The sequence below is a fragment of the Alligator mississippiensis genome, chromosome 4, assembly GCF_030867095.1.
Source record: "Alligator mississippiensis isolate rAllMis1 chromosome 4, rAllMis1, whole genome shotgun sequence".
In the NCBI taxonomy this organism is placed as follows: Eukaryota; Metazoa; Chordata; order Crocodylia; family Alligatoridae; genus Alligator; species Alligator mississippiensis.
In genome coordinates, this window is record NC_081827.1 from 111,008,426 (window position 1) to 111,029,780 (window position 21,355).

Sequence of the window (21,355 nt, forward strand, 5' to 3'; positions counted from 1 at the left end):
AATTAAAAGCATCTGACATCTTTTTTTCTCCCCCCTCCCCACACACACACACTTCCAGCTCCCTTTTGCATAGTCAGGAGATTCAGATAGAGCTGGATTCAAAGCCTGGGAAATGAATGTAAACGTTCCCCTCTACATGCAAGGGCTTTGAATCAAGCCCCTGATGCCAAACAGGGCTGGTAAGTATTTGCCTTTAAAACATCTGAAAGGAGTGGGTGTCCACTTTGGACATGCTGCAAATACCCTACATGCTGTGCTGGTATGAGAGGAAAGATGTCAAGCCTTAATTTTAAGTTCATCCTTGTGCTGGTATCAGAGGACAGATGTTAGCCTTTTAAGTTCATCTCTGTGTGTATATTGCAAGGGGGATGGGAATTGAATGGGGCTTCAAAAGTTCACTTTGCTCCCAGGGACTTCCTAACACGGGGGCCAGTGGGGCTCTTTTAGGGTGGCCATCACAGAGGACATTCTGGTTTTCTGCTACTCTGTCCTCTACCTATATCAGACCCCACCACACCTTTATGTCCTCTATTTCTCTCTTCAAGAGAAAAATAGAGGACATAAAGACATCCGGTTCCATATCAATAGAGGACAGACGAAAACCGGACTGTACTCCATGATGGCCACCCTAGGCACTTTGCAGTGCTGACCCTGGAGCTCTGCTTAGCAGAGCTGGGGGGAGAAATGTCACCCTGAGAGAGGGGACAAGGCTCCTTGGGTCAATGGGCTCTCTTTTCTTAGCCCAACTAAACAGAGAGCACAAGACCACCAGCAGGCTCTCCCTATGCCTGAAGAAGGGCGTTTGTGCCCCAAAGCTTGCAAAGAACAATCTTTCCAGCTATTCAGCTGGTCTAATAACAGAGATCACATCTGCCCAGAGAACTTTGCCGGTGTCCTCAGACACAAAACACCCTCTGAGGAGGATTTTTGGGGGGGTTTTGGACAGAGCCTGCTTGGCTCCCAGAGCCCCCAGCTGAAGTGGCAGGGGCGGGATGCCAGCAGCGCCTGAAGCCCTCCTCCAGCCCCTCTCCCCTTCCCCTTCCTTCCTCCAGCCCTGGTGGGAGAGACTGCCCCTCGAGTGACCCGCTTTTCATAAGCTCCCCCGTCGGATCACATGAGTGAGAAGTGCCGCGTCTCTCTCCGCCTGCCCGCCCGCCTCCTCCCGCAGTCTGCGCTCGGGCGAGTGGCGGCGCGCATCCGGCTCCCCGCCCGGAGCAGAGCGCTGCGCTGCGCTGCGGAGCCCGGCACCACCCGGCGCGGAGCGGGAGCGGCACCGGCACCCGGGGCTCCCCTCGCTCACCCGCCACGGCTCGAGGCGCACGGGGGCACCCGCCTCTCCAAGTAAGTCCGAGCGCCCCGGCCCGGCCCGGCCCGGGCTGGGCAGAGCGCGGGGCTCCCCGCCGGGCAGGGGCAGGGCTCCCCCCAGGGCACTCAACAGGAGGCAGGGAAGAAGCTGCCTTGCTTCGACGCCCTCCTCATCGCAGCGCGGGGGGGGGCGCTTCCCCGCGCAAACTTTGCTACTCCTGCTCCATGTCCCCCCCCCCCACGCACCTTGGGAGGGAGCCCCCTGAAGAAACACACACGAACACACGCGCGCGCGCGCGCACACACACACACACACACACAACCCCCCCCCTTGGGCGGGAGCTCCATGAAGAAACACACACTCATTTGGGAAGGAGCTCCATAGAGAAACATATACACACATGCATACACACACATACACAGCCCTCACTTTGGAGGCCCTGAAGAAATGCACATGCACATGGATACCCCCCCCCCCCCCCCCCCCAGCTTCACGGAGAAACACACACACACATACACACAGAGCCCTCCCTTTGGAGGGAGCTCCCTGAAGAAACACACACACACACATGCACACAGTCCCCCTCCCCCCCTTGGGAGAGAGCTCTATGGAGAAACACACATGGATACACATATGCACACACATACACATGCACACACAGACCCACCTTGGGAGGGAGCTCCATGAAGAAACACATACATGCACACACACATGCATACACAGACACACACAGCCCCCCTTTGGGAAGGAGCTCCATAGAGAAACACACACACACACTTGGGAAGGAGCTCCATAAGCGCACACACACACATATACACACATGCACACACAGCCCCCCCTTTGGAGGAAGCTTCCTGAGGAGATGCCTCCTGCCCAGGAGGGAGCACCCTGAAGAAGCCCCCAGAAGCCAAAGGGAAGCAGAGCTGGCTCCAGTGGGAGTCTGGCCCCCCTTCACCGTCTGTAAGGGAGAAGGGGTGCTGGGGCATCCCCAGGCCTCCTCCTCCCTCTCTGGCCCTGCTCCAGAAAGGGGCCCTGGGAGTACTTTGAGAACTCATTGGATAATGGAAGAGATCCATGGTCTCAGCTCAGGGTGGATTTACTGAAACAGCTGCTGGCTATAGCCTTGTTTGGGATGAGGGCAGATCCTTGCATGGAAATATTAAAAAGCTCCAGGGGGAGGAGCAGGGACTTCATGGGCTGGGGAAACACAGGTGGGATTTTGGCCTTATCTGTTCTGCGCACGAGGGGTGCTCCAGAAGACAGAAGGGCAGCAGTTGTAACCCTCCCCCTTCACAGTGGCTAGCCAGCTAGAGACTTGTATTGTGCCAGAAATACCCTGACTTTGCTCCCCAGAGAAACAGGGGTAAACCGTACCCTTGGATAAGCCCTTTCACTCTGATTTCCATGGCACGGAACATCCTCCGCCTAGAGTCGCATTTAGCCCTTGCTTTGCTGCTGCTCAAAAAACCTAACTTTAACAAGGGTTGCTTTATTGCTTTTTTGAGCTGTTGTCATTCCTTTTATTTGAATCTTTGTTATGTCTTGAAGAAAGGCTGGGAAGACACGGCCAAATTCTGCTCTTAGTTTCTTTGCTGTGAAAACAGGGTAACCCTATTGTTGCCCGAGCGAGAGTACAACTTCTTCCATTGATTTAGAGATCATCTTGCAGCTAATTCATGATTTCATAGCTTGATTCCCTCTCACCCCATCCCCCTTTTTTTCCTTTCAAAATTGGGCTACTTACATGCAATGGGGAACTTTTTATTTCTTGGAGAGTCCTCCTGTGCCTGTTGCTTACTCCCTACCTGATGCCACCCTCTTCTGTTTTGGACATCACAAGGGGTTGTGTTTCAAAGATGAATGAATGCACCGCTAATAAATACATTGTTAATGGAACATCTTGAAGCTGGAAAGCCATCAGGGATTAAGCCTGCCACCGTGTCTGCTGGGCCTTGTTTATAAACTCTGTAGAATTGTTGCACTGTGTATAATGCCTTTTCCTGAGTGAGTACCTGGTAGTGGTGAGCAGATGAGGCTATTCTAACTAGACTCCATTAGTCTGAATGAATCAAATGGTCCAGGTGGAAGAACATATTATCCAGAGGTCATCAGCTCTGACACTTGCTGCCTTTCCTTTATTCCACTAGAGCTTTGGTTTGGCATTGTTGCAGGCCTGTTACACACCTGACATGTGCCCTCCCCCAAAAGTCAAGCATTGCAAAATTTGTTCAAATGTGGGGATTACTGTAAGGGGACTCTATATTTTATGGATCTATTGAATGGTCCATTAGAGCACATGTGCAGTGGGAATTTTACTTGTGGTTTATTTTAAATAGGCCAAAAAAAGTGGCAAAAGTGAACAGTGTAAAATTGAAATACCCATCAAGAGAAATTGTCCAAAAGAAGTCCCCCCACGTGAAAGAGATCATGTATGTTTATGGCATGAGAAGTTGTTTGCTGTTGCAATAGAGAGAAGTTTGGTGGGAGGGAAATAAGGTGTCACTGCAGAATTTAGTGACTATCCCTATGTCTATGTGTATCTCTACATATGAGAGGGAAGAGTAGAAAAATTATGTCTCTGGAGTGAATCTGAACTAAACATCTTTGTATCCGGGGGCTGAGGCAGCTTTTACTCAGAAAGATGTCTATGGACTTTAGTGGGCTTTGGAGCGGGCTTTTGGGTAGAAAGGTGGGAAGGAAATTTGCTGCTTTCTTTAGCATGGGTGTGTACACACACGAGCCAGAGAATTTCATAGTTCATAATAGTTAGAGGCTTGTTTTTGATTTTTTTTGGGTTTTTTTTTTTAGGTATTTTACTTAAATGCATATGAAAGCACATACATACATATATAGATACTGCTTTTGTTTGTTTGTAAACCTGGTCTGGCTAAAAGAAATAAATGCTGCAGACTTCCGCAAGCATAGTTTTGTATGTCAGGGGTATGATTTGTGACTCTCATAATTGTGCTGGCAGAAACTCTTGTTTTTCTCATGGATGGCTTTACTCTAGTGCTAAGAAGCACACCACTGCTGGTGTTATACCTCCATTCACAACAGTACAATATAGCAGTATTCCTGCAGCGGTAAAGTGATATAAGCTGTATCAGTAAAGGTGCAGTTTTGCCAGTATGGAAACTGCCCCTTTTCTAGGTGCATCTGCCTGCACAGCTGTGTCATTTATTGATCATGGCTCACCACACCTCTGATTGCTGTTCTGGCTGCGGTCTAGCTATGTAGATGAGTCCTTACGGACATCTTTCCGCTGTGGCAAATGGTGCCAACAGGGGAGTGCCTATTACTAGTTTGGATATTGTTCCTTGGTTGACATGAGAAGCGTTGCATGACTTCTAGCAGCATGCTCTCCACCATGGTATGGTGGAGACTTTACATAGGTAGGTGGAAGAACTGCTTTCATACATGAGCTCTCAAAGTGTCCTAATTTGACAAGCACTATTACATTTTAGAGCATTTCTTCTGTGCCTTAATGGGGATATGATTTACAAAGAGAAGCACAATTTACAATTTGGGCACTGTGGATTAAGCTGGCTTTGCTCTAGGAGGTTGCCTTTCTTAAGCCACCTCCCTTGCCTCTGTTCCTAATAAGATGTGGTGTTTTCCATGGGAATAGGTCCATGGATAACACTGTAAGTCTCACTTCAGCATGTATGACTGTCTGCGGATTAGTGCATCAAAAACATTTTAGGACTTTAACTGAGGAAATCTGTTTATTCCAAGCTTCTCCATAACAAACCATTCAAAATGCTGTCTTTGAACAAACTAGGTCAATGTAATGCACACACAGGGTGTTCCTTGTATGCTAGGGGTGTCTTGCATTCAGTCTAACTATATCTCCAGTATGCTTGTCCCTGATTTATCCTTCTTGGACTGCCTTGTTCATAGGGAGCTTATGCAGCAAATTTACTGCTGCAGGTCATTCTCCATTCTTGGCATCTGTAGCAGCCTTAAGCATAAATTTCAGCTTCATTTTCTACCCAGTCAATATCCCTGAGTTTCCATGGTGCCCCCAGTCTTGTGTCTACATATTGATGTCTGACAGCAGGAATATCATTCTGTGTTGCTATATATACTTAGTAAAACTGTCAAAGCCATTTAGGATCTGTATTACTAATTTATATCCATATCCTGATGTTATTAGTAGTTGTTAAACTTTGGCTAATAGAATTGGCTACATAAGGAATCAACAGCAATAATAAACTTCAGGCATGGCTCATGGAATTTATGTTTTTGAAATGGGCAAAATAACCAAGTTTTAGTTAGTTTGAGTGGTTTAGAACCAGTTGGGCATAACAGAGTTTTTGAAAACACCTAAGCTTTAGTGGCTGCCTTGTCACTTAGGTGTGTTTAAAAAGGTTATCCATTGTGTCTGTCTGAACGCATACAATTCTTAGAGCTGGTTTGGTTGAAGTAGCTGAGTGTGCATTACAAAATAGGTGTGAGCAGAGTCAAAGTGTGGGAGTCTAACATCAGTTGGAGTCTTTCTATAAAAAGCTTTGTTCAGAAGACGCTCTGTAATAAAAATAGGGAAAAAATTAAGGAGATAAGCTATGGCCATTAGAATGCAGATGCTTGCCTTTTACTAAAATAACCTGCTTTAACAATAATTTTGTTGCAACTCTAGAAGTAGTGCAACAAACTTTTAGAAGTATGGTGGTGATGAAATCTTTTGATAGAAGGAACACCTTTCACAATGTCATTAATTATGGGGTAGGAGCTCCTAAGCAAGGAGTACTGCTAACATTGCATTGTTTGCGCTCATATCCTTAGTTATATTGACTTGAAAGTGGAAGGTATCCTGGGATATTCAACTAAAGACATTTACTCCTTGGTGGTGAAATTTGCTAGCCATGGGATAGTGGAATTGGTACTTTGAATCAACTTTATGTCCACAGAATAATTTGCTTGCATTTTGTTCAATGTAGTGCTAATAATAAATTGAGGCTAGTCTACTCCAATAAATATTTCATTTCTTTTCAAATGCAGTAAATAACATGACATTCTAGAACATCAAGATTGAGAAAGTATTTTTCATTATAACCAGTGTCCGGCTCCTGTGTCTGTCAGCAACAAGGTTTCAGTTGCTAATTGTCAGTTGTCTCAGTTTGATTCTTTACAGTTTCATACCTTTAGTGGAGTTTGTGAATTTCTGAAATTAGAAAGGGTGACTTTAGATGCCGATAAGCAATTACTATAACAGAAACACAAACTTTTAGCAAACGAGATTCAGATTTTATATAGGCATCCAAGTATTAATGGGTTTACTGGTAATAAATAATGATGGAAGAGAAATTCAGATATCTAGGAAAATTAAATCTAAACAGTTTCCAAGCTGCTGTATAATGGCTGGCCTGTATAATAGTATTTACACAATTCAGTGTGTTTAGTTACTGTTGGGGTTGGATCTCTTGTAATTAGTACCTTGAGGTCCGTAGCGTGATTAGGGTAAAGGAGATTTTAAGATTAAGGAAACTACATATCTTTTGATATGACCTGCAAAGATTTGATATCTCCTGGGGGAAAAAATGTCTTCAGTCATAATATCTTTATGAGAATGACCTATCTAATGAAGTTAAGAGCTAGCAATTGGTGTCAATCTGTTGCTTACTGTGAACTGGTTACTTCGAATTGCCAGCAAAAGTCTTTCTGTATTGTCAAGTTCATTAGTGGGTTTCAGCAGCCTTTTCAGTGCTGTAAAAGATTCCCCCATTACCTGCAATGTTGAGGAGCCTTGATGTCCCAAAGTAAAAGATGTTCAGCACATGGATGTGCCATGCCGTTATATGGCAAGGGTAATTTTTCTTAACCAGAATAAGTGACTCTAGCATATGGCATATCATGATTTGTGTATTGTGGGAGGAGGGAGGCAACAGATTTGTACTTCACTGGTGATACCAAAATTCTGTGGAAAAGTGATTCCGGATACAGGACATCTCTTTGGCCTCATCCCTTCTTTGTCACCCTGTTCTAGTGGAATCTAGTTTTGAATCATAGCTTTTGGAGGTGAGTAGAGCTGCTATTTCATTTTGGTTGATGGATAATGTAATAATTCTGAGTGATTCAGTTTGCGGGGAAATCCATTTGCTCAGCAAAGGAGAGACTAGTGTGTTGATGTCCTGTGAGAAAACAGTTTAAGTTTTGCTGTTATCAGCAACACCAGTGATAGTCTGGGAAAAGTGTAGAGTTACAGTAATATTATTTGCTTCAGGATTACAGGGGTTTTAGAAATCATGTCTGGAGAACGGTAGGGAGTGGAGCCCTAATTCAGCAATCCATCCCTATTTAGCAAAGCCCTATACCAGAGCTTCAGTTTCAAGCAGGAACAACTATTGCACCTTGTATACTGAACCATCTTGTCTTATGCTTTGGTTTTATTTTGGTGTTACATGCACATTGGCATAAATTCACCTGACTGTTTGAGATGGTCTCTTGACGGATGTTTAAATGATACTCGGCTTTGATTATACAGTTATGACAACAATTTTGGTTTCATATCTATCGTACTTAAGGCATCCAAAAATGCTATACAACATATGTAGGTACTGCAGTGAAAATATAGGAACCACTGTATCAGGCAGTCCTTGACTTACAATGTTTTGACTTACAACGTTTTGCACTTACAACGTTTATAAATCGACACCCTGTTTCAACTTTATGATGTCAGTTTCGACTTTACAACGCTTGATCTGATGCAATGCCACGCCAGCGAACAAGTTTGCTGCGTCACTTATCTTCCTGGAGAACATCTGTACCAAACTTCTTTGGACACTTTCTTTAAGAAAGCAGACAAGACTCCAGAAAAACCTGCAGCCAAGACTCCTGAGAAGACTCCAGCCAAGAACCCTTCAAAAAGTCCAACCAAGAGACTTTTAAAAAGTCCAGCAAAGTCACCTCAAAGAAGTCCTCCCAAATCAATATGATTGCTATTTACAATATAAATACATTAATGTAGCTATATTACTCCTCTATAATTGATCGAGTACAACATTCTGGGGTATTTTGGGTGAAAATAGGGTATCGGGCCTTAGTTCAGGAACCAATCCCCCATTTATAACATTGTTTCTTATGAGAAAATTGGTTCTGAGTTGCCACATTTCGACTTAAGACGTGGTTTTCAGGAACCAATTGTGTCGTAAGTCCAAGGACTGCCTGTACTCAGCATTAGTTGTCTCACATCATAGGACACGAGTGTTTCCATTACAGAAGCACCCAAAATATGCTAGGTGCTGTCTACATCTACACAAAGATGCAGTCCTTGTCCCTAAAAGCTATAGTTTATAATTAACAAAAAGTAGTTGAAGGATGAGGGAAGGGTTATAAATAAAGCAGGCAGAGTGATAAGTGACATTTTTAAGTTTCACAACATACAAAATACTTGGATACAGGCCGGGTGTATGAACTGCCCCATGCTATCCTTCTCCCTAGACAGTCTTTCTTGGAAGGACACAAACCTGGTCTTTTGAAAGGAAGAATTATGTCCATTACACATTGTTCATTAAACACACATTGGGATTATCCTTGAGTCTCTTTCAGAGAGTGACATGTGAAGGAATTTGGGAATAATATCTCATCAGAATAATGGGACTTCTTAACAACATGATACTTTCCTTACAGTATTATGGCACTGTATAGTCTGTGCTGGGTATGAGCCCCATGTCCAGGGGGCGATGAACTCATGGTTTCTGCTCATGTGTCAAGATTGCTACCAACTCTATTAGAATTATTTCCCTTTTTCCACTGGGTTGGAACTGAATATTCAAGTCCTTACTTTGGGGCAAAGCTTGAACTACAGTGAGTAAACACTGTAGGATTCATCCTATAGTTTTGACAGAATATATTCTTTGTTTTATTGACATTTGCTGATAAATAATTCAAAATTAAGTTACACAGGTTCGTAACAAATTGTAGCTATCATTTTAGCAGCCTTGCCTTACTCTTTTTCCATCACTCCTTTAAAGTCAGTGGGATTACTCGTGGATTGTTATGCTATTTAGTGAGATTAAGGATACTAGAACCTGGTTCAAATCGGAGAATGAGCTTCCATTCTTATTGCCATCCATCTTGCTAGCAGAATAGAATTTCTGTTTCTTCGGTTAAAACCATAAGCAATACTTATCCAGAAACTGTCTTCCACCAAGAATAAATTCAAATATTGTGATCCCCTTGCTTTGGCTACCCAGCAAGGTTTAGCCTTTGCTTTTTTGAGGAAAAAAGCTCCATTTGCCACCCTAATGACTCAGCTTCCCTTTTGGTGCTGTGTGAAGGCCCCCTGAGATGTTCTGATTGCCTCCCACTGGCTTGTGCCACCTGACTGGCTTGTTTATTTGGATTGCTCTGTTCCCAGAGGTCACAATGATGTTTTTGTTTGTGTGAGAGTCTTTTACTTCTATTAACAGCCTGGCCTGGTGCAGCTGAACATACAATGGGGAGCAACGGGTGAAAAAAATTCTACTGATTTTTCCTTTCCCTGCCAACAGAAAAGATTTTCAGTAACCTTACAGGCATCCCAAATCCTAGATCCATCTGTATCACACTTGTTCAATGCTATTTTTGCAGAATTGTCCCTTTGCCCCAGATTTCTTGCCTGCCTTGCATATTGTCAGATATGCTTTTGCTAATCTTTATAACAGATGCTTGCTTAAGTAAAATGATAATTTGGCAGGACAGTATTCCCACCCTCATTGTTTATAAGGTATCCCTTTGTGTCTGGGAGAGCATATCCTTTATACTGCAGTCTCTATTTTAGGCTCTTTAGGCAGCAGAGAAGGAAAGCCTGACTATGGACCTAGTTATAATCCACGGTTCTGTGGCCAATTTTATACTGGCCAGAGCTCCACAGAATCCAAAGGAGCCAGGGGGTTGTCTTTAACATTTCCATTGGTAACAATATTTAACAATTAAATATTTACTATATTTAATATGTAACAAAAGGGGCCAGCTGGGGATTTATTGAGCACCTGAAGGAGAGTGAGGCTCATAGAGGGGAGTGGCATGGGAGGTAGCTGTTCTTCATCTGCACTTGATGGAGAGTTTCCCTGTGCCCAAAGAATATCCATCTGGGGAAGTGTGTGTGTATGTGTGTGTGTGCATGTGCGCGCATTAATGCACATGTTGTGGGGCAGGGAAGAAAAGGGTTGTAGGGGGATTTTACTCCCTTCCTGTGTACCTTCTGGCATTCATCTGAATTTTAGACTAGTGTATGTTGGATATGTGTTCGTATGGTTGTAGGGGTGTGTGGGTAGTGGGTATTTAGGAAAGACTTCTCCTTTGCAAACATAGGCCCAAGTCTTGAAAAGGCCTATGCATTGGCATAACTTTGAAGTAAATGGGACTGCTCAGAGGGTGCGTCTCCATGTGCACATTTACTGCACAGCAACTGAAATTACTGCACAGTATGGGCATGCATCTACGTGTGCATGCCTGTACTGCACAGGAAATATGGTGACTTATGCTGACTTGAGTGTAAATTTGATACCAATTAGGCATTGATTTATGCCTAATTAGTTACTGTGCACTAATGCATGTGTAGCCGTGTTACTGCGCAGTAACCCAAGGGGCCTCCCTGTTGGACCTGCCCAGCCATTAGGGGGCCAGCCTGAGCCCATTCCCAGAGCTCCTGGCTGGTCACCTCTCCTGGCTTCAATTTGGCACTAAGTCCCAAGTGCTGGCAGCCATGTGGCTGGAGGCTGGAGCTCCCCCTGGTGGCCATAGGGGCACATGGCAGGCTGCTCTGACCTGGGACTAAATATAGTCCCAGGTTGTCTGCACGTGTAGATGCCAGCTTCTTCTTTCTTACTGCACAGTAAGTTACTTCACAATAAATTTAAGCTGGCGTAAATGCACATGTAGACATGTCCATTGTGTATAAACCTTTAGCCCGTGTCTAAAGTCTTTGCTGGATTGGCAGTTTACATGGTAAGATTTTCTAAGCACAACTGATCTGACTCAAAATCTGTGAGAGTGTAGCAAGTTTCTATATCTGTTTCCACTTTCCTTCTCCAAATATATTTGTGTAGGAGAAATCCCTGTGATAAGGCTTGAGGTTTTGGAGCAGTGAATTCATTGTGGACCTTGGCTTTACTTACCATCTTCCCTAGGATGCATTCAAGCATTTCAACTCCCTGGGCAGCTTCAAACAGCTGCCCATTTATTTAAAAACAAAATCAGATAGCAAGAGAAATGGTTTTCTCTGCCTCTGAATATAAACCTTGTGTCATCTTCCATTCTGGGATTGTACCTGTTGAGGGCTCAGCATGAGTCAGTTACAGCTTTTCTATTCCTTAAATGTCATGGTCAAGACTGATATTTCACAGGGCCTTGTTACATGTTGCACTTTGAGATGCTCAAATGTTGACTGGTGTTAGTGTTAGCTTGAGTTTGGAGCAGTCACACAGTCAAACTAACAGGGGCCTTGAGGACTGAACTGTAAGACTCTCCCTTCTCCCCCCGATCCTATTCAGACTTCCCTCCTGCTCCCTGACCCATGGGGCTTCCCCTGATTTTCCCCTGCCCCCAGGGCTCCCCTTCTGCTCTTCAGGGATCTCCCTGGCTCCAGGACTCCCTGATACCCTCTGGCTTACTTTTGGCTGCTGCTGGGGTACTTCTCTGGGTTGAGCCCAGCCCAGAGAGAAGGGGTGGCAGGGGTCATTGGGTTCCCCTTTCCTCCCCTCCCTTCTTCACCCATGGACAGTGTTGGCAGCCAGAAGTAAGCTGGGGGATGGTGCAGGAGCATGAGCAGCGGTCTGGGGGGTGGGGAAAGCAAGCCTGATCTGTGGGGCCAGGAGGCAGCAGGTCTGATTAGGGCTGTTGAGGGATGGGGCTGGGCCTGATTGGCAGGGTGGGTGGGGTGGGGTGGGGAGGGGGAGAAAGGGATGGAAGGCAGGGGGAAGAGGGCCCGATCTGGGTCAGTGGGAGAGGCAGGGTGGGTGGGGCATTTATACTAATATGTAGCCTAGAATGGCTACATGTTGGTGTAACACAAGTTGGATAACAGATTATATGAATTATTTTTAAGCCACCTAAACAGTGCTTAAAACTAGGTCCACGTGCTAGTGTGTGGACAATCCAGGGGTTAAAAACTCCAGGGGTCACCTAAAATTAATATGTAACAAGGCGTATAGTCTTACAGGTGTAAAACCAGAATCTCTTGTTCCAATAGTAGGCAGAGGTGAGGATTCTCAGCCTTCTAGTGTTTCAAACTTTGCTTTTACTTCTGAAAGGGGCCAGAGTATTGGACTTTAAATTTAAACATATTTTGTACATCTGGTTGAAATGGAAACATCCTGTAAATGTTTTCTTGACTGCAGAGGTGGCGAACATTTTGACATGAGAAAAAAACCAGGGTGAATCTGGAGGAAAAGTGTGAATACCTTTCCTGTTTTGATGAGATCACTTACTATGGTATAGAAAAGTTATTTTAGGTAATTTATTGAATTTATTGAGTTATTTTAGGTAATTTATTATTCCCTTTGATCTTTGTCCAGTTGGACTGATAGTAATAACTAATATGCCTGTTTTTTTTTATGGTAGAATTGCATGAAAAATGGTCCTGATAATTTTTTTTTAAAACTCTCTTGCCATACATATACAAGTAGATTTACAGTTATTTGCACTGACAGAGCTATTGAGAATTACTGGAATTAGAAAATTAGCATACAAGTAAAGAAATAAAAATATAAATATAATACACTACAGAATGTACTTTGTTCATTTAATTGACATGTACTATAATTTAGTTTAAATTATTTATGATTACACACTGTGGAAAGTATTCCTAGAATTGGAAACAACTTATTTTTATATGTTAATTGTAGGGTGTAGGGTTAGTGAAGAGTTTTTTGAGGGAAAAGTGTGTGTGTGTGTGTGTGTGTGTGTATTAGGTGTACGTACATTACATAGCTATCTTCTATTTTGCTCAGAGATTGTTTAAATTATCAATAAACTGGAGAAACATGATTTGTAACACAATGTCCCATTTTCCTATAGAATTCTCAGTTGCAAAGAGTAACTTTAAAATGGCAAACCAATCTCTTCTTCACACTGATAGTTTCTACATAAACAGGTCTAATCCTATCTTGGATTTTATTAAGCAAGCAGTGTTTTCTGTTGGGAGTGGTCAGACAGTTTCCATTTATATTTTTTTGATTGACTGTTCAGGTTTTCCAAAAACACTTGCCAAAAGTTTTTGGTTTTTCATTAGGAAAAATGAAGCTGAATTATTTTGTCAGTTTTTATTATATAGATTTACATTGCTCCTTATCCAGAAAGGCTCAGAGTGTCTTACAGAAATAGACAAACAACTCGCTAGAAACAACAGACTCCCCAACACACCCTAGCACTTTAAAAACTCTACTCCACCCGTGCCACTTCTGCTTCCCTGCCTGTTACCCAGGAGAGCAACCCCAACCATGCTTCCCAAGCCCCATTCACATCTCGGTGCTCAAAGTTACTTCCCACTGTCTCCCACTCTCCTGCCTTATGTCCAGAGAAGATCCCTCCCCATTCTGTAATGACCCTCTGAGGCCCATACCCCCATCACCTACAGAGGGTCTTTGGCTATCCCTTAAAATTCATAAATTTCTCCCTTCCCCAACAAGCAACATTAAATTAAAAAAAAATTACAGCGAAATAATGGAATGACTCTGCTTCCATCCCTGCCAAAGCATAACGTCACAAAAGCAGCTCAACCAATCTGAAATACTTTGGTTTGCTAAACCCAGTATTTATTCTAATTGGAGTTGTAGTTTGGGTGCTTCGTGCTTCTATTGCCTCCTTTATTGGCTCACATCTCTATCTGGACATAGTTATATAGCTATATGCTGAAGTCTTTTATCTGGTTGATTTCATGCCGCCAGTCCAGCCAGAGACCCTGGCCTTATAGGAGAATGGGAGCATAGTATACAGGAATTAGAGCTTGTCAATAATTGACTAGTCTAATTAATTAGAAAAACATTTTGTCAGACTCACCATTCTCATGGGTGTTAACAGTAGCCATATGAAGTTCATGTTTCCTGCTGTCCCTCTAAATTTCATACCAAGTTCTGTGAATATTTAGAGCACTAATGGAGCAGCAAAAGTGGAAGAATGAGCCCTCAAAAATGAGTTTGAGCTCCTGTAATTTGCAGGCTAGCTTCCTTCTATCCTCCCTGGTATGATGTGTGCATATATTACTTCAAGATCTAACGTTCAGTTGGATCTCTCCTCCTAAATTTGCAGCCCCCCAATGCTTCTCATTTTCAGTGTTTTCTACAAGCTTTCTTAAAGTTCCAATTCAGCCTGACACTTCAGCATATGTTTAATCTTAAACTTGTGCTCAAGATCATGCCTATTTAGTAGGTTCCTTACATATACATAAGTTAGAGTGCTATACTTATTATAACTTCTGTATTTTCTTTTATTTATTACACCTTAATAATGTAGCAGCTTTATTTTTATTGGGATTAGAAAGGCATCTCCATATAGATAGATTATTTCATAATGGTCTGTTATGGGCATTCAGTTACCTAGTTATTTTAGTTTTTTGGGGAGTTCCTCAGTCTCTCCAATACTACACATTTTTGGGCATCTTACTCTTCATTTCCTATTTTAGATTCTTAATAAAACTATTGAGCAATACTGGACCTAGTACTGATCCTTGGGTTCCCATTTTATATTGTAATCTCTTTCTGTACTAAGAACTGGTGTCTTTTTGTACCTTTTAATTTTAACTGATTTTAAAACCATGACAGGACTCTACCTGTTATTTTATGGCTGTCAAATTTCCTTTGTAGTCTCTAATCAGATGCCTTTTGAAAATCAAAACTCACCAATCTATTTTTCTTTAGGATAACTCTTCTAAAGGATTCTTTTGTGTTGGAGAGGCATGATTTATGTCTGTAGAAACCATGCTGTTTTATGCTGTTCTAGTTTGTGTGGCTTCTATGCCAATCTAGATACTCTGTAACTGCCTTTTAATAACTTCTCAGTATTTCCCCGCATTATTGAAATGCAGTTCACTGTTGTATTACAGTTTAATTTCTCAAGTTTTTCCATCACCTCTTTTTGGATAACTCTGCCTGACAGGGCAGCCTCACCTCCTCTACCTGTATAACTGTAGGGTATGTATTTCTCCTTGTGCTCTGAACTGAACACTGAAGCAAATAAATCATTTAACTTCTGTGCAATCTCTTTATCCTTTCTGATTTGCCCCCTTTGTATCACAGTATTCTGCTAGACCCACCAACTCTCTTTCAGGGCTTCCTATTTCTGATGTACTTAAAGAATTCCTTATTACTTGTCGCTCCATATTTGCCTCTTCGTTTTTCAAATTTGCTTCCAGCACTCTTAATCTCTATTTTACATCTCACCTGCCAAAGTTGTTCCTTTCTATTAGTATCACTAGGGCTAAATTTCCATTTTATTTTTTAGGATATTTTTTGGTCTGAATAAATTCTTATTCTCTGTTTTAACACCCTCCTTTCCTTGGTGTGGGATATGCAGAGAGTCAGCGACTGTACAAAGAACATTCTTAAAAATCTCTATGTTAATTCTGGGGATTTTTATTTCCTAGTGAACTCTTCAGGCTTCTTTCACATAATCTCTTGAAAAATCACTCCCAAACCAAATACCTTTTGATATTTTATAACCAAATACCTTTTGATATTTTATGCTACAAGACTTAGTAATTACTTCATTAATACAATACAACTAAGTTTACCTTAATTACTTGATTACACGGGGAGAGCTGCATAGTTCAGTCAGTAGGGTGCTTGGCTATGCCCTGAAAGGACCTGATTCTGATCCCAGGTAAGGGTGGTGGGTTTCCACTCATTAGGTATGTCCAAATGAATATACACGTGCAGGGAACAGTGTGTTTCCCATGGGACAAATAGCAGCGGTACATATTTGTGCCATTATTTGTCCCTGGGTACGCCTGTCCACACACGCTCCAGCACAGAGCAAAGTGACCTGGGCCAGCTAGGGGAGGCTGGAGCCAGCACGGGGAAGCTGGAGCCAGCACCTGTGCTGGCTCTAGCAGCCATGCCGAGGGTCTTGGGGGCCTCCTGGGGCAGCAGTGGTGCTGAGTCAGTCACTCAGAGCGTGGCCCTGGCTGTCCAAGCTCCCTTTCTGGTAGTACATCTGCTGTCACGTGCTCTGCACTGTGTTTTTCAGTGGTGGTTCTTTTTTTTCCTGTTTTTTGTTTTTTTACATTGGGATCTCCTGGTGTCAAGAAAACCTACCACACTGCTATTTAGCAGCATGGTGAATGGGTGCACATGCACCGCATACGGTTTGCAGCTCCTCAGACTATTTTGAGGTGCCACAAATTGCATGTGTATGCTTGTTGGGATGCGTCCATTGGGTGTATCTACACATATGTTGTCTTATTAGTTCCGCAGTAAAGTGTCACCATCTACACATGTGCCCATATTAGGGCACAGTAAATTAACTCTACCATAGGATAGCATTATCCAGGACAAGTAGTATCCCATGGCGGAGTAATTTATGCCGCCACAACACGTTGTCACGACCCAGTGAGTTTGGTGCCTCGGCACTATGGAATTTTCTTGTCACCTGAGAGCCTCTTGCACAGCGAGGGTTTTTGCTGCATCAAGAACCCGCGTGCAGGAGAGAGTTCCCGCCAATTTGCAGCTGTCTTTGCAGGATGCATTTTCCCTTTGCAGCACAGAAATGCACGGTGCAAAGAGTTCCTGCCGTTCGGATGCATATTTGTTCCCTGCTATTGGCTAGTGCTAAATTATTCACACGTGGCGGCCGGTAATTGGCTTGCTGGCCGTTTAAAAATTTGCACGACTTCCGCCCAAGTCGAAGAGCTTTGAGCACGCTGCAGAGTGCCTCTTAGAGATCCAACTTGCGGCTAGCTGGTCGATAGACTGATTACCTATTGATCCTTCTTCCTGTCGCCGAACGCAGTCCCAGACGTACCCTTTTCCCGTCGACTTGAGTCACGGACGGATTTACTGGCATTGGCCTCGCCAGCTGGAGTAACTCACATTGTTGTCCAGACAACCGAACCGTTTCCGTCGCAGCCACCCGCAACATAAGTAAAGTTTTTTACAACCATTAAACCTCGTCTGCCTCTCCATTCACCAGCCCGCCCTGACGAACGAGTAATTTCTGAATCACCTCGAGTTGGTTTAGCCCGGCCGAGACATGGCGACGAGGATGGGATTAAAGGGCACGGTGATGGAGAAGAACTTAATTGGGTGCTGCCCCTGGCGCACCGGGAACCGCCACGTAGAGAACGCTAACGATCTATGGGCGCATATCGCTTACCACCAGGTGGTAGAAGGGGAGGAAAGAAGTATTGATGGTTACTTCTCCGTAAAAAGAGAAGAGACGGTAGTGAAAGAATGGAGAACAAAGCTATCCCTTGGGGAGTTCGGATGCATAATGGGGAGCGACCGGGTTTATTATCGGCCCCCGGAAGAAACATCAACAATATCCCTAGCCGGGGTGAAAGCGCGGAAAGAAGAAAAGCTGATCCCCGCTCAGGAGTTTGCCCAATGCACCCGATACTTAAAGGAGGGGGGGAACCCACCCCCGCGGACTGGTTCAACTGTCCGGATTTGGTGCCTGAGTCGCGGGGCCATGAGCTCCTCATTCAGCTACGAGAGGATTTGGAAACTAAGGGCCGTCACAAGCCAAAGTGGGGTCTAATTAAATGGAAAAAGGGAAAGATGATAAATGTGCTGTTCCGTGCAGTAACGGGCCTATTAAGGGAATACGTGAATTTGGAGGCTCAGATGCATACTGCGGGAAAGGAGTCGCTGGAGTGGACAGCAAAGGGCTCCGGAGCAGCGTTTATTAACAGTGCCAGCCGCATGATGCTGCTAGCAGAAAATGGCACCGAAAGAAGCACGAGCTACCCGGGGAACCTGGAAAGGAGGGGCGGAGTTTTGGAAGACCCGGCGGGGATTCCCTTGGTGACTCCACCTCCTGAGGTGACGTCATTCCCTGCAACCACGCCTCTTTACCACGGGGAGGGGGCAATGGGAGGAGGGATATACCCAACGCTCCCAGATGCAGAATTTAACTCTCTCTCTGCCGCAGCTTACCCGATAGCTGTGACGAAGCATGTTGAGGATGAAGAAGGTACCACACGTACCACTGTTATCTCTCGCACACGCACCAGACCAGAGATACAAGAGTTTTGCAAAGAATCTAAAATAAGGCCGGGAGAAACCTTGGCCATGTGGTTAGGAAGACTGATGGTGGAATTTGGATCCGACACTCTGGATAAGGAAGAAGCGAGTGCCCTGACACGACAAGCAGTGTGGAGCGGAGGGCGTGCTACTGATTTGAATGTGGTCACGGACAGTGCCCACTGGCCCATCCAGCTCCCGGCGCTTGTGGTAGGACAGGTAAACCACAAATTTCACACCTGGCACGAGGGTTGCCCGCAGAAGGCTACTGCAGAACAGCTTCTTCTGGCTATAGTTGGAGTGTTGTATCTCTCATGGAGCCCAAGAACAAATCCAATGGGACTAACAGCAGTCCAGCGTAAAAAGAGATGGGCTCATCGTCACCTATCGGACCCCGGGGCAATTCCAACGCCCTTGGAAGCCATAGATGCCTGCGTGGAGGTATACGGAGGAGCGAATGCTGTTACACTCCGACTCTTCTTGAACCCAATGGCAGGTCAACCAGTGGGAAATCTTTTAGGCCATCTCCCACGATTGCAGGCACTTATGAAGCAAGGTGAGGAAGCTTCTAATGACACAAGGGATCGACCTTCAGCGTACGTGGCTGCAACATTGAGGCCTAGGCGTCAAGGGTATACCCCTCGGTGAGAGCCATGGAGGTCACCTCCAAGGACCCCAAAAGAAAGAACCTCGAAGGAAAGAACTCTGAAGGAAAGAACTATGTTCGGATTTCTTCTCGCTTACTCCGGACTAACAAAGGCTCAATTGAGACTTTTGGGAGACAAGGCCCAGGCCAGTATGGCTGAAGCATTGGGATTTAATTTTGAGGATCCGTCAAAAAACGAGTAACGGCCGTTGGCTCCGCCGGCGGCCTTCACCAATTCAAACCCAATCCTACTGATTCTCGACCATACGCTGAACTCACTGTTTACAACCCTACCGATCCGGATGACAAACAACAGATATCCTTCCTTCTCGATACTGGAGCTCAGACCAATGTGATTACCTCAATGATACCTCATCAAAAGACCATCAAGACGATCAAGGTACAAGGGCTTAACGCTATCGCTGTCACAACGAAGGTCAAGTTTTGGGTTCAGGACCACCGATATCCCCTAGAGGCCGTTCTAGGGGGCATCAACATTTTAGGAATCCCGGGGATAAAAGTGCTTGACCTTAAGGAACAAGTGCTACAGGCATTACCTGTAATTATCCCAGAGCAGGACTGGCATTGACCAACGCTTCGTGACACTTCCACCTGGCGATATTGGCCAATCCCAACTAAGGATTCTCCAAAACAGTCCCTTACTGACCTTCTGCAGCGACTCGAGCGACGAGGCTGTATTAAGACCGTAACAGCCAGCACCTACCTATCATCAGGATGGGGAGTTGCGAAACCTGGGAAGCCTAATGAAGCCTGGTTGGTCGTGGACTATAGAAAGTCAACAAAAGGTGTCAGGTACTTCAACAACCTAATCCGTCTACTTTGCCACAGTGTATGTTTGAGATGGCACAGTTCCAACAAAGTAAGTGGGTTGGAGTCACATTAGATCTAAAAAATATGTTCTTTTCTATCCCAATAACTGACCCGGAAGGAATACTAAATATGTGTATTGATGGCATCATGTACAGGTGGACAGTTTGTCCGCAAGAATATCGCAACGCTCCATCATTAGCCACTGGTGCCATGAATAACACCCTGAAGAATTTTCAAGCCTTGCACTCTCTTCCCCCAGAAAAAGAATTAAAAATTTGGAGTTATGTTGATGATATTGCCATCATGGGTCGCGATAGTTCAGTAGTTGCCGGTGTACTAAACCAACTAGTTGCTCACCTTCAAAGTGAGGGATGGACAATCAACGAGGAAAAGTCAAGCCTACATCCTGTAGATGACATTACGTTCCTTGGCACTCGATACATTGGTTCCATCCGCCACGGAGTATCGCATGAGGGTCCTAACGTTGATCCGCTAAAAACATTCCACCCTGTCACTAAGAGGCATTTTCAACAGCTTTTGGGTCATTTAAATTGGTATCGACTTTATGTTGAACCCAGCGATTTGGCACTCCTCACTAAATTACAGCGACAGATTCGTGACAAGTCCCGAAAGTCCACGCCTTGGATGGAAAAGGATCAGCAGAATCTGCTTCGCCTGCTAACCATGGTTAAAGGTACACAACTCCATGCCATCGATCTGGGTGAGTCACTAACCATAACCCTTGGATTCACCAGCAACCACATGTGGGCTGTCGTGCATAATCCCCGCGATGAGTTGGTATATACGGCCCATAAGACGCTTCAAGTGGCACAACATAGATATGGAGCTATAGGAAAGATTCTCCTAGCTGAACAACTGGTGGAGCCGTTAGCAAGGGGGCATGGGACGTTACGCGCTCCTGGTGCCACATTGTTACCCTTGCTGGACGCGGGAAGAATCGACCCACATTTTCAAGGGGAGTCTAAGACCTGGAATATGCTAGTACTTACCCACCATTATAATTGGCATTGTTGGAAGTTGGAAGACACGGTACCTGATCCAAGCCCAGAAGATGAGGGAAAGGTTCCTACACTGTATGGAACTTCAGCCCCAGCGTGGATGGCCTCAGATGGAACCTCCCAACATGAAGGAGGCTATGGATACTACTGAAAAAGCTTGTCACGACAAGGAAATATTCCAGGCCGACCCAGATGATAATTCGTCCCAAAAATGTGAATTATTAGGATTCCTGAAGGTACTAGAACATTGTTTGATGTATCATAACAATACACTCCCAGTTCCGATCATCGCAATTGATTCGCAGTATATCTATAAAATTCTTACGGGCATAGCTTTTCCCACCGAGAACTTAGATGATTGGCGAGACATCTGGAGGACGTTAACTAGATTTGT

The 21,355-nt window shown here is 44.4% G+C and overlaps 1 protein-coding gene across 1 annotated transcript in view; it reads left to right on the forward strand.

Moving 5' to 3' along the window:
- The first annotated feature begins 1,099 nt into the window (after window positions 1-1,099).
- Window positions 1,100-21,355, forward strand: part of PTN (pleiotrophin) — a 152,165-nt gene continuing 131,909 nt past the window's right edge. The window contains exon 1 of the mRNA XM_006278280.4: window positions 1,100-1,341. Coding sequence (XP_006278342.2) covers window positions 1,115-1,341 — 227 coding nt within the window. The 5' untranslated portion in view covers window positions 1,100-1,114. The remainder of the gene's footprint in view (window positions 1,342-21,355) is intronic.